At 36.2% G+C, this 14,362-nt stretch overlaps 1 protein-coding gene across 1 annotated transcript in view; it reads right to left on the bottom strand.

The window, feature by feature from the left end:
- Positions 1–14,362, bottom strand: part of LOC107599618 (kinase suppressor of Ras 2-like) — a 94,573-nt gene that overhangs the window by 59,356 nt on the left and 20,855 nt on the right. The window contains exons 4-5 of the mRNA XM_016291270.1: positions 10,469–10,504; positions 8,657–9,167 (exon numbers count right to left, since the gene is read on the bottom strand). Coding sequence (XP_016146756.1) covers positions 8,657–9,167; positions 10,469–10,504 — 547 coding nt within the window. The remainder of the gene's footprint in view (positions 1–8,656; positions 9,168–10,468; positions 10,505–14,362) is intronic.

Below are 14,362 nucleotides of genomic sequence, written 5' to 3'. Positions count from 1 at the left end.
TTATGAGTTCATACATGCACACATTTCATGCTTTCCCTGGGAATCATACCCATGACTTTGTCATCGTTAGCGCCAAGCTCTACTGTTTGAGCTACAGGAATAACATCATTTGTATATTACAGAAACTTTACAAAAACTTCAGTGCAGTTTGACTGTAGTTTAAATCACGAGCAGCATGTAATTTGGGAAGCTACAGTTTTAAAGCAGCTTCCCCAACACTGCTAACTGTCATCCGGCTCATCAACTTAGACTAGCACAGAGGCCTGGAGAGACATTGGCCTTTATGCAGATGCATGTTGATGCTCATTAGCATAGCAAATAAGCCTTGCTAATTATCTCTACAGCAGAGAGCAGCACTCAGCTTGAAAAGGGCAGAGAGAGAGAGAGGTGGCCTGGGTACATAAGCAAAATTAATAGCCCTCCACTCCACGCTAAAAAAAGTTTAAGGGGTAACAGGAGTGTTTTCAAATGGAGAGAGAGAATGTGACGACAGCTGAGTATCGCAAAGATAAAGCAGTGATGTACAAAAACAAAAAAGCCAATATTTTGTGATACATTTTTGAAGATATACAATATACATGTGTGTGTAACTTATTAATATTTTTCAGAATATATATATATGTATATAACACTCTATTATATATATTATATAACACTCTATTATCAGTTCACAAGGCTCCCAGAAGACGTTGAAACTGACGCACTCAGGATATTCAGCCAAAGTGTGGACACATCTAAAACACCACTGAAATCATATTCAACAAATTACAATGGCAAATGAATCTAAAAAAAATCCTATCAGTTACGATCCAATCACAAAGGTGGAATCAGATGACATGCAAATCAAACAGCACTAATTTCATCATCTCCTGCTTCTTCATTCCAGCAGTTTTCCCCTTCAAACCTGCCAGATATAATAAAACAGCTGTCAAGCATTCCACACTCCAAACGCCTTTCAAAAAGATCTCTCTCACACACATACATTACAATACAGGACCCAGCAAATAGAAAGAAAGCTGCACAGCAAAAATGGCACCATGACTGATGACCAGAGAGAAAATGACATTAATTTTAGCGCTTTGTGAGACGACTAAAGGATAGACGCATTCTCACGGTCTCCATAATATGGATTCTTCTCATATATAATCAGAGGGAACGCTGTGCTAGATGCACATTTGAATGTGGAGAGAATTCGTCTGTCTCATTAAAAATCCCTCATTAGGAATTCTGGAGTGCGTGTGAGCATGAATGTCTCACAGTGTGAGGGTCAAAGGTTAATGTGAGTTGTCAAAAGGTCTGTAATTAAGAGGAAGAAACATGGCCACTTCTGTCTCTCGAGACAATGAACAGTTTTCCAAAGCATCAAAAAGAGCCCATTCCTGAAGAGAACCACAATTTGAGACCCCAAACAACCAGTGTCTGAGCTCTTGAATATAAAAGTTCTTCGATAAAAGATTTGAAGATGATTCTTGGGGGGTTTTAATTAACAGCACAGAGCAGAGTTGAAGCCATGATCTTGCAGTATTAGTCCTGAGACCTTTTGAGACCTGATGAGCGTGGCCTTGGTCTGAATCTCATTACGTGGTGTCTTGCTCTGGGTATAGGTCTCAGGTTATGGCAGTCTATTTCCACTGTACTAAAGGTGATAATTATCTCTACTACTAGTCAACCGTGTCTTTTCAGGGGAAAGATGTTTCTACGGCTCTTCATGTCTTCATGTATGGAGCATGAGCACTAACCACCAGGCCACAGCTCTGACATTTGTATAATACTCTTAAAGTAAACTTGAATTACCCATTTTACTCACATAATGTGACATATTCGAAAGCGAAAGCAACAAGAAAGAGTGGTACTACTTAGAGTGTGATTGGATATTGAAACATAGACATTATATTAGACCGTGAATTTACTAATACAGTGCCGAATAGATATTTGATTATTGGTTAACATTATCAGCCTGCATGACCTAAGAGGCAACAAAAGAAAAAGTTAGTCTTTCCATAGAATGAGCCCATTTTGATTTTTTTTTTTTTTAATGGAATCACAATTGTCATGTAGTCTAAAGACTGCAGACAGAAAAAAAGCCATTACAGATCAATCTAATCTTTTACATCAACATGATGTCACTAAATGTGTGCTGGCTCTAAAATAAATAAATAAATAAAGACATTTATATTCTGAATAAAAGCTGTTTGTTTGAGCTTTATATTCATCAAAGAATCATGAAAAAAATCATGTGATCACCGCAGCACAGTTTCCATTTACATTTTAATCTATTCAAATACAAAACAGTTCTTTAAAAAAAAAAAATTTAAAAGCTCCACAAAAATTGTGAAAAGTTGTTTTGGAGCGTTTTTAGCCATGCTCAGACAACAAAATTCAATTTCTGTCCACTGTTTCCAAACTTACCACGGAGGTCTACAACATTACTGTGGCAACCAAAGTCAAATATACCAGATACTGGTCCTGTCTTAGTGATGCTAATGATGCTTTTTGCACAATATTTCAGTAACCAAAGCATCATAGGACCACTGAAGCCAAGGAATTAAACCAAGCAGATGGTCTCGGTGCTTAAGCTCTGAATGTGAAGCAAAAATGTCGTAGATCTGGATTTAGCTTAAAGCAGAGAACTCCATTTAACAAGTAACTGCAAATGCTGGTCATAAATATATATCACCAGCATTTGCCTTGTCTTTTTTGTATGCCATGCATGTACACACCTAAATTTACTGCTCCATAAGTCAATTTATTTGATAAGGTCCATAAGGGTTAATTATACAATATGATGACCTCCTTGCACAAACATGTCACTGTCTATTCAGCAGAAATGCATTTGAATTGACCAAAGGTGACAGTAAAGACATTTCTATTTCAAATAAATGCTGTTTGTTTGCGCTATATATTCATCAAACAAATCATGAAAAAATGGATCACCATTTCCAAAGTATTAAGCAGCACAACTGTTTTTAACATTGCTAATAATAAGAAATGTTTCTTGAGCAGAAAATCAGAATATTAGAATTATTTCTAAAGGATCATGTGACACTGAAGACTGGAGTAATGATGCTGAAAACTGTAAAATATATTAAAATACAAAACAGCTATTTTAAAGTGCAATAATATTTCACAATACTACTATTTTTACTGTATTTTTTGATCACATAAATGCAGCCTTGGGGATCCAAAAATTTTTTTATTTCATGTTGACTTTAATTTCGGTTCATCCATTAACAAACATGTCTTTAATACATTCTTAATTGACAGTTCCAAGTTTTCTCCAAATTACAATTAAACTGTCAATATCAGACTGTGCTCAGGGTCTCACCAGGATGCATTTATAATCATTTTGGATGCATGTTGCACACAAGCTAAGCGTCTTTCATTCAGTCATGATCCTATCAAATCAACAGAAAATCCAAATCCATTGTGACTTAAATTTGAAGCAGGTGTAAAACTTAATTTACCTGTCCTGACAGCAACTACGTTTCCTCTTTTTTATGATTTGGCTAAACAGCTGTTCTAATGAGATATATGTAGCACCAACACAGTAAGAATTTAAAACACAGCATTTCACAATCAGCTTAAGCAAATATGTAAATCCGGCCATAAAATAATTACGGTTAGAATGTCCTGCAACTGGTGATGAAACAAACCATTATGAGGCAATAAGGCTTTATACAAAAAGTACACCTCAACAATAGCAGTGAAACAATGTGAGTTTGACAGAAAAGCTCATTAGCTGTTTCAAAAAATAAATTGTAGCATTATGAAAACCTCCATAAATGACTAATATTCTGGATAAATTGTGAAAAGTTGTTTTTGGAGAGTCAGACAGCAAAAGCGCATTTCCATCAACTATTTCCACACTAACCGTACAAAATTACTGTAGCGGCCAAAGTACATATTCCAGATACTGACCCTGTTTTCATGATGCTTGTGATGCTTTCTGCACGCTATTTCATTAACCGAAGTTTATTTACAAGACTGAGGAGACCGAGCAACTGAATCAAGAAGATGGTCTCAATGTTTAGGATCTGAATGTGAAGCAAAAATGTAGTAGATCTGGACTGACAACTGATTAGCTTAAAGCAGCGAACTCCATTTCACAACTAGTCGCAAATGATGGTCATAAATATATAACCAAAGACAGGCTGTAACTATGAGATATGCCTGGCCTTTTTGGTACGCCATGCATTTGGGCCAAAAACAAGACATTCTATTTTGGTGTCAATTTTCACATCAAATTAAATTTACAAACGTGATTTCATATACATAGAAAGCTAAACCCCAATCTCTCAGCCAAAATCTCAGCTTAAACCAATTTGTCAAACAAAGCACTCTTTCTGCTAAACCTTAAACAAGTTCAGGCAGTTAGGCTCTATTTGCAAATCATGCACTCTTTTTGCAAAACTCTAAGCACATTCTCATTCACTTAAACACTTATCACACTGTGATGCATTTGTGCTGCAAAATGCTAAACACAAGCAGCAAAAGTTAAACACAACTAAAGCACAGTTGTCATCGTTTACACACAACGATTCAGAATTGTTCACACTTGTTCCTAATGATGTGATCAAACCAACTGTACATAATTCAGATTCAGACTGCCAGCTCAGAGTGCACAAGTGGCACAGGTGACTGAATGATGATACAAACAATAGATGGAAACAATCTGAGAAGCAGAGGAGGAAGAGTACATGAAGTGGAGGATGAGGAGAGAAAGAGTAAGGTTTAGAGTGTTATCAAGGCTGGATCTGTCAGACCAGCGGGTTTTTTCTCTTTGTCTAGCAAAAAAGACAACATTACTTATGATGTGGACAAAGTCCTCAGGCTGGACTCAAGCACAAAGACATGATGCTGAGACAGAATTAATCTCTCATTGACCCTGATTTCACAATTGCACAACTTACAGTATTTGAGTGTACTGTAACATGCTATTCATTTAGAGTGTTATTTGACCTTTTTGGCCTTTGCAGTTGGACTGCAGTATTTTCTCAGTATCCAAGTGCTGAATATATACAAGCATTCAGTACAATACTATTCTTGCAGTACATACAGCAGGCCTATGCAATATATTCACTGTACACAGTTGCAATTACTATACTTTTTTACAGAATTGCAAAATTGTTTACTCAATACAATACACCTTTTTTCTGTAATGTTCTGGATGCTGTGTTCTCCATTTCTCTCTGTAGTGTCTAATGAATGCTCTGTAGTGTTTATTTTATTGACTCATCTGTGTGTGTGATCTGAGAGCACCGTTACATCTCAAACTCAAACACTTCAGTGAAACTTCGCAATCTTCAAAGAACTTTGAGTCTTGTAAACTAAGACTTTTAGAAAAACTGCTGAAGCCTCCGCGTCATAAAGAAGCCAAGCAATCTCCGGAGGGCTTTTCCAAAAGAACGTCATTCAAACGTCATTCCGACGTCACCTCAGCGACCAATCAGTAACGGGGTTCCCTCAACAGACATCCAGGAAGCCCACGTCAGCAACGGAATCACCTCAGCTTTTCAGCTGTCAACCAAGCAAAACGCAAGTACAAACAAAATCTTCGATCTGCTGAACTGATGCTGGTGAATTTAGATAAGCAGTAAAATTAAGCAAAATTTCTCTGCTTGTGAGTTCTCTCAGGTGAACCTAAATCACTCTTTAAAAAAACGAGGTAGAACTATGAAACTCTGTCAACTCACATCCTAAGAAACTGTACATGTGTGTGTGTAATTTTATGTGTTTTAGTTTAGTTTTATGTAATCTAGAATAGCCAATAAAATCCATGTTTCATTTCTAAAGAAGGATTGTCTGGTGTCATATAATTTCAAGGTTGAAACTGTTGCCAAAAGATCCCTTGCTCGCTGCCTAGCTCGTAGCTTACTCATAATAATGACCTCTTTAAGAGCCAACAAATTATCATAATTGTGTTGACCGTGGCCAGGAAAATACATATGTAATTTGTAAAATATACTGATGATCTACGGCTCGCTGGACGACCCCTGATTTAAAGTGTAAACTATCACATTTGGAATCAGCTCTAATCAGGTTGAATTAGGCTCTTCAGATCCTAGTCATCTCAAAACCTGAATCAATAATAATAATTAATTCCCTTACAAATGAGTAAAAATTCATTACACTACTTAAACGTTTCAAATAACTCTTGTGAATAAAATGTCAAAATATAGGTGAAATAATGTTCCATTGTCATTCAGCATAACAGATATATTTACGTAAAAAAATAATTATTCTGACCTGTACTTATTAAAATATATAAAAGAATAAATGATCATACTAAATTTTATTATATTTTTACAAACTTCTAGCTGACAAATAGGTAAAACCTAGTGGTTAGGACAGTGAGAAAGATTGGTAAAAATCACAATTAGTTAGTATTTGGGGGCTGCACTGTAATCTAATGATTCTGTTTCTGAATATCCTGGACAATTTTTGTTATATGAATTATTGTTAGACTTAATGACATTTTGACTCTGTAACTCATGGTAAAAATGTATGATAGTCATAGTTTTTTGCTAAGAAAATTTTTTATTAAGCATGACACATTCTAATGTATGGAGAAAAAAATTTAAGCTGTATTAAACTTTTATTGTTTTGATGTTTGAAAACCCTTTTTCGTCTTTGACCCATGTACATACCTAAATGCATTGACATGTGTTAATTATACAACATTATATGACCACCTTGTCATTGTTTGTTCACAGACTGTCCTGTGCATAAATCAGCAAAGTCTCAAATGAACAATACAAGTCCCAAATCAGGTCTACAGGAGGTATCGGAATAGCTTTGTCCTGATTGGATTTCCCTATTTGCTGGCATTCTCTGCATCCAGGCCCTTATTAAAGTGACATGCAAAGGGTCTGGATCACATCAGAGCAAGGGGACTGGTAATCACCCATAATGCCATTTAATCCAGTTTACTGATCTAAACTAGGAAGTAATGTCTCTCTATTCTTCTGTTTTATTTTTTCTCAAGACAACACAAGGCACAAGTGGCCTAACCATCATGAAACCTCAAGTTACTGATTTGAAAACTCCTATTGGTCACTCATGCATGACACACAAAAATTGCACAAGAGTCTAGAATATTGCTTACAGAGCATTGCATTCCAACAGGCCTATAGATTGCTGTCAACGTTCCGTAATTACAGTAATTACATGATACTCGGATTCAAACCGTATTAGTCTATTTTGTTTTACTTATTAATGTTATTTTGGTATCATTGATATACTAATATTTTCTTAATTTAATTTAAGCTTTATTAATTTTGTAAAGCAGAGTGTGCATTATTTTTCTAATAATTCAACGGCCCGGAGTCTATTATTCCGCTTATACTACGGTTACCACACCTCAAGACATCGATCAGATGATATATTTAAAGGAATTCATCCGGTTTTTGTACTTAAATCGCTATTATGAGTAGGATTATTTCTTCCGCATAGTTTGCTAGTTCCAAAAAGCTGGTAATGGAGGCTTGAGCCGTTGATAGCATTCCTTATTAATGTTATTTTGGTATCATTGATATACTAATATTTTCTTAATTTAATTTAAGTTTTATTAATTTTGTAAAGCAGAGTGTGCATTATTTTTCTAATAATTCAACGGCCCGGAGTCTATTATTCCGCTTATACTACGGTTACCACACCTCAAGACATCGATAAGATGATATATTTAAAGGAATTCATCCGGTTTTTGTACTTAAATCGCTATTATGAGTAGGATTATTTCTTCCGCATAGTTTGCTAGTTCCAAAAAGCTGGTAATGGAGGCTTGAGCCGTTGATAGCATTCTAATGCAGTTATTAATGAAGTTATTAGAAAGAGAGACAGAGAGACAGAGACACACAGAGACAGAGAAAGAAAGAGAGAGAGAGAGAGAGAGAGCTTGTGTGAATTAGGCTACCTCTGTGCCTCCCTCAACAGTGTTCTGCAGCAGCGTCTCTAAACAGCGCTGTTATTACCTCGCTAGTGAGAAATGTCATGTGTAGCCTTTAAGTTGCTACACTATATAGGCTAACTGATCAAATCGTCAGGGCAGCGCTGACAACACCTTTTTGTGCAAACTGCGTGACCGTAGTGTGCGTGTGCGAGCACGTGTGATTACAGTAATTTCTGTGTGCTGTATAGGTACTCTATGTTAATCTCCGTTATTACAGTTAACTGTGCGAAGTGATGTAGAACTGTAATGCGGTCAAGAGAGCTGCCTGGAACTACGTTCTCCGTGCGTTTCCCTGAAAATATTTGCACACCTCAGAACGATCGTCAGCCAATCAGATTCAAGCATTCAACGGCCCTGTAGTATATGTATATATATGTATATTAAATTCATTAAATATATACTGATTATTCTAATTATTAATCAGTGCATTCTGGAATTGTCTTACCTATGAAGAATTACATGTATTGCCATTTAAAATTTTTACCAAAACAATGTATTTTAGAAGATAAGTCTAATTTTACTGCCTATTTTTTGGCCTTTGTCAAAACCACATTTGTGATGCCTTAAAACGCTCACTACCTAGGCAGTTCACTTTTTTTTGCTGAGCTACAGACTAAGATGTGGAACACACACTGAAAAACAAATCAACATTTAAAATGCACTGCACAATGCATCACGCAGAATGCTGTATAATGTAGTGTGACTCACTTGGGTGTCTGTGCGTCATCTATTCTGTTCCCCAGCTGGAACTCATGGGATTTGCTGCGGTGCAGAGCTGTGAACCCTGGCAGAAGGTGGATGAGCTTCCGGCTGGCGGGCGGCGGGGTTCCAGGGGCCTTCAGTTTATTCCTGCGCCTGACCTGTGGCGTCCCTGGAGGAGTCATGGTGTTCACTACTAAGGGAGTCCACGGAGGGGTGTGGGCAAAATGCCTCTGTCTGGGGGAAGGAGGGAGAGAGTGATGTCCCATATCCAGAGGCGAGGGGAAGAGGCCATAGTGAGGGTCCACGGTCAACCGGTCCGAATGTGGGTGAGGGGAGTAGAAGGGGGGCGCCAGGGCCTGGGGACTCTGGCACAAGTGCTGGCTGTAGCGTGAGTGCAATTTGGGGCTCTGGGAGAGTTGGAGACGGACCCACTGACTGGGGTCTGACGGCCCCACTGGGGTGTTCTCTTTACCCGACTCGGACGTGGGCCATTGAATAGACCAGTCCTGCTTGGATCCTGTGGACACACAATGTGAGAGTTGGAGGTTTGTACCAGCCAGAATAAAGGGGAACGGGTAAGGTTGAGAAGATGATAAGACAAGGACAAATTAAAAAAAAGAGAGCAAACAAGTGAAGAGACAAGGTGAGGTGAGGTTACATGAGATGAACCAAAATACGCGATAATAATAGATGAGATAAGACAAAATTAAAAAAAATAAGTTTAAATAAATAAATAAATCAGTTTAAATAAATAAACTGAACTTGTTTAAAATAAATCTGCAAAATTGATATTTATGACAAATCATATTTATTGAATTTATACATATATATATATATATATATATATACATATAATACATTTGAAAATGAAGCAATTTGAATCAATTTAATTCACATTTGTAAAATACATTTGTAGAATAAATATTTTACATCTTATTTACTGAAATAATTTGACATAATTTGAAATCAATCAAAACAAAACTAACCTGTAAAATGAATATTTACGTAATATTTACTCAAATAATTTTAATTAACCTGGAAATGAATTAGTTTAAACATATAAACTGAACTTGATAAAAAAAACTTTCAAATTAATATTTCTTTTACATCATATTTACTCAAATAATTTGCTAATTAATCAGTTTGAACAAATAAATTAAACTTGATAAAAAGAAATCTGTAAAATAAATATTTTTCACAACGTTTGCTAATATCGTTTAAAATAATTACAAATTTAAAAAAATAATTAAAACATTTAAAAATGTTTACTATAGATAGCTATAACTTCTCCTTAATTCTCTAATCCTCAAACAGTCAAACAGAAAAATTTACTGGCTAATGCTGATGATCTGAAGAAAAAAAAAGCCAAATAGACAATATTTAAGCCATGGCAATATATTGGCCAACCACTAGACAATAAGAGCAGAGATGAGTCAGCATGAGATGACAAGATACAAGAGGAAAGAACAGAAGAGAAGTGATGAGAACATGTGAGGTAAGAGATTAAATGAGCCAAGATGACAAAAGGATTAAACAAGAAGAGAAGAGAAGAGAAGAGAAGAGAAGAGAAGAGAAGAGAAGAGAAGAGAAGAGAAGAGAGGTGTTTTAATACCAAGTGCCAGATGAAGGATGTCAACAGTGAAGAGACTCAGACGGCATCTATCATGACAAACAGACAGAAAGATGAAAGGATATGTGTGATTTAGAGCAAAGTGAGTCTGAAATGTCTCAATGTAATGAGTACTGAAGTTGACTGATACGTAAAAACACCACAATGACAACAGACACACCGAGAAAGAGAAACGTGCGGTGTCTCACCTCCATTACTGTGTAATTTGTCATCCTCAAGTTGTTCTTGAAAAGAAAAGTAATGCATATTCATTAATACATATTCAAATGAAATTCAATACATATTCATTAGATTTCTCTGCAGTACCTTTCTAAAAACAATATTACTATTGAAAATTTAGAATTTAACTGAAATGGGTCAGTTTTGTAGTGTTCATAATGGAATCACCAGCACCATTAATGTAGAAAAGAGGGACATTTAAATATCCAAAATATCCAAAAATGATCCACCTTTTTTCCAGAAGATGACCATTATGCATCATGTCATGTTTTTCACAGTCTCTCTAGCTCTCTCTGCTTGTTTTCCTCTTTCAAAAATGATTGTGTTGACATAAATACAGAATAATTTGGCATTAGAGTGAATGAACGGACATCCAGCAGACAGACATTAAACGTGTCTAAACTCTAGAGTCTGTGGGATTCTTTGTGGTTTAACCCTTAAGAAGATCGTTTTCTGAATGTATTTTCAGGAGACTGTACGTGAGCTGTAGAAAATGTCTTCAACTCCGGGAGAGCAGGTAGGCTGCTGTGATTTGATTGATGGCACCTTTATATAGAATAGCTGAAAGACAGGAAGATGGATGGAAACCCACACGGCGAAATGTGCTACAGAACAGCAATTCTTTTTCAAACTCGTCTAATAGGTTAATTGTAAAAGTATAAAAAATTTAATTCTGCACCTCATTAAATGATGTACTTCCATAATGCATGTTAACAATTCCGTTGTAGAATCACTCAACAAAAAAAAAACAAAAAAAAGATACAAAAGCTGTCACTGGGGTAGTGAGAGGGGTTCCCCCTTGGTCCGTTTACTTCCAGGGAATGGGGATGTACCTTTAAGGTACTAATATGAACCTTTTTTTACCTCCTCGGTGACAGCTTTTGTAACTTTTTTTCGGAGAGTGTATAATCATATGATATAAAAACATGTTCATATTATGCAAATGGTATAGTGATCGATCCCCGTTCATGGAATATTAAAGGCAGGGTAGGTCTAAATGTATTTATATGTATTTATATTGTCTGTGAAAAGCGTAGGAGCATAAAATGTTCGTCCAATCATATCCCTCGGTCCGAGGGCTACAATAGGCTGTCCTAAAAAAAATTTTTGAGGAGGTGTGGCTTTTGATAGTGATTTGCAGGGAGGGTGGGATCTTATGCTTTCAAAGCTAGCTTGCTATTGCCAGCCTCTCCAAAATCGCCTACCCTACCTTTAATATTCTGGAAAAATATGTTTCTGATGGAAATTTTTTAAATCCTCTGGACTGAAACTTTTAATTATAAAAACACTTCTTTTACATTTTTGTGCAACAAAAGGAATTAAAGATTAAACATTATTGCAATATTAAAAAGTAATTTTTTTCTGAGAGGTAGAGCCATATTAGCGAAATTTCGTAAACATTCTTCAGGCAAACAAAAAGTCCACACAGAGGTCAATTTCAATACAAAACAGCTTTCTGTTGGTCAGCAGAGCGAATCCATGAAAAAAGTGAATCCTTTGTGGAAGCTGCATTGGGAAATCGAGTGGATTCCTATTGAAATTACTAGATTTTGCGCTAGAACAATGGACAAATATGACTGCACCTTTAGGCTACAACTTAATTTAGTTAAAAATGTGATTTTAACTAAATAAATTGAAAGCATAAGTCTATCCTTGCAGAACGAGTTTTACTAAAAAGAGTGGGATTTTTTGTTATTTAACCACATTTTATTCATAAAGAATATCAGGAAATATTACAAGCTGAACTTGAATGCATGACGCTCATGGGCACCACAGCTCATCATGTCAGGGCAAACGTACTAATATTTAGGCCACACTTCAAACCTAAAAATTACAGCTAAGTCATGGTTTGCGAATAAAACTTCCTAAAAAAAGAGAAAAATTGTCCATTTCTGTCAAAGATCGTTAATCAGTAATTGCTTGGAATCCACAATCCACCAACTCCACACATGAACAAACACCATTACAGGACCCTCCCTCTTGTGGTTTACCTGGACTGCGGCTTAGCGGTCACAGTTCACTACGCACAAATGATTCCAAGGGCCCTTAACAACCCCTCAACCCCCTTACAAGACACGCTCGCTCTAGGGGACACACTCCCACTCTTTGAGCATGATGGGAGATAAGTGTTTGCCACTCCTAAGGAAGGGTCCAGTGGGCACAGCTGAAGGACACTTCTCGCAGTCCTCTCATGGCCTGGAAGATGCTCAAATAAGCATTTTTAATTACAGAGGAGAGATTACAAACAAGCTACTTGAAGTTTCAAAGTTTCAGGCATGGCCTGTGCTTGACCCGCCGGGAGATGTGTGAAGTTTGCAATGTCGAGTTGCTTACACGATTGAGATATCAATAACTAACTACTTGGCTAGTTGATAAGTTTACTTTGTAGAGCCCCGGAGGAATTTTCACATTAACTACATCCTTCTCCTTCTTTCAGTGTGATTTTTAGGGCCTGACAAACAAACAACAACCCTGAGCAATTATCCTATATGCATATCACATCTTAACAGTACAACACTAACCAGATTGACAATAACTGGACTTAAAATCAAATGTTGTGTCTCTTTTTAATGTTAAAATACTGTATCCTATCATAGCGCCAATGTGCAATGTTGCTGCTTAATGTTTTTGTGGAAATCATGATGCATTTTTAGTTTCAGGATTCTCTGATGAATAGAAAAAAAGGGGGGGAAAAACGTATATATTTGAAAAAGAAGTTCTTTGTAACTTTATAAATGTCTTTACTTAGATCTTATAAATGTCTCTACTTTGATATTTACTTTTGATCAATTTAATGCATCCCTGATGAAAAAAATATTCATTAGTTTAAAAACAAATCATACTGACCCCAAACTTTTGGGTGGTAGTGTACATGTATACAAAGTAAAATGTAGGAGTAGAAAAGATATCTGGTTAGAAAGTTTGAAACCTGACATAGTATATAAGACCACATCACAGAATTTAAACTTTAAAAAGTAATAAATATAAAATAAAATACGACTTTAATTTTAGTGGATACGGATATGCCACTGGTATCTAGTAACACCCTGAAATGAGTGCAAAGATAAAAAAACTGTTTGTTCTCCAAAAAGCTGTTATATTTATTTTTCTAAACATCCTCGTCTCACCACCCCATGGTGGTTTTGTCTATTGTCAATTTTCAACCTCAGGATTTACCTCTGTCTTGCTACAGAAAGGTGTGAATGAATCCATTTGTTGTGCAGTAGATTGTGGCTACAGCAGTCAATAATTCCTCAGTGTATGTTCTCCTGAAATGATGAATGTATCTTATTAAAGCAAGAAACAAATGATTTCATTCCTCATAACTAATCTCAACTGAAGACATCCATAGCCTCCCAGTAAGTGAGACAAACATTCTTCCAAGTTAGTTTCATTGCATTAATGAGTTGCAAATCAATGTCTCTCATGTGCAAAACTTGATGCCACATGCTAGAGCATTATAGGAGTTGCAACAAGGTTGCTAAGGTGTTTTGACTGATGGTTCAACCAAAAATAAAACATTGCTGAAAATGTACTCACACTCAGGCCATCAATGATGCAGATGAATTTGTTTAATAACAGATTTAGAGAAACTTTGCCTTACATCAATTGTTTACCAATGGATCCTCTGCAGTGAATGGGTGCAGTCAGAATGAGAGCAGATGATAAAAACATCACAATAATCCACAAGTAATCTAAATAAACCACGACATGTGTATATACAATAAACAAATCCATCAGGTCATTTTTTTTACTTCAAACCGTTGCTTCCAGTTAAAAGTCCTCTATTTATAATATTGCTTTCTCCCGTGAAAATATTGTCTTGCCTGTATCAGGAGAGAAATATACACAAGCACCACTTA

The sequence above is a fragment of the Sinocyclocheilus grahami genome, unplaced genomic scaffold (genome assembly GCF_001515645.1).
Source record: "Sinocyclocheilus grahami isolate Dianchi unplaced genomic scaffold, SAMN03320097.WGS_v1.1 scaffold269.1, whole genome shotgun sequence".
In the NCBI taxonomy this organism is placed as follows: domain Eukaryota; kingdom Metazoa; phylum Chordata; class Actinopteri; order Cypriniformes; family Cyprinidae; genus Sinocyclocheilus; species Sinocyclocheilus grahami.
This window is presented reverse-complemented; position numbering and strand designations above follow the sequence as displayed.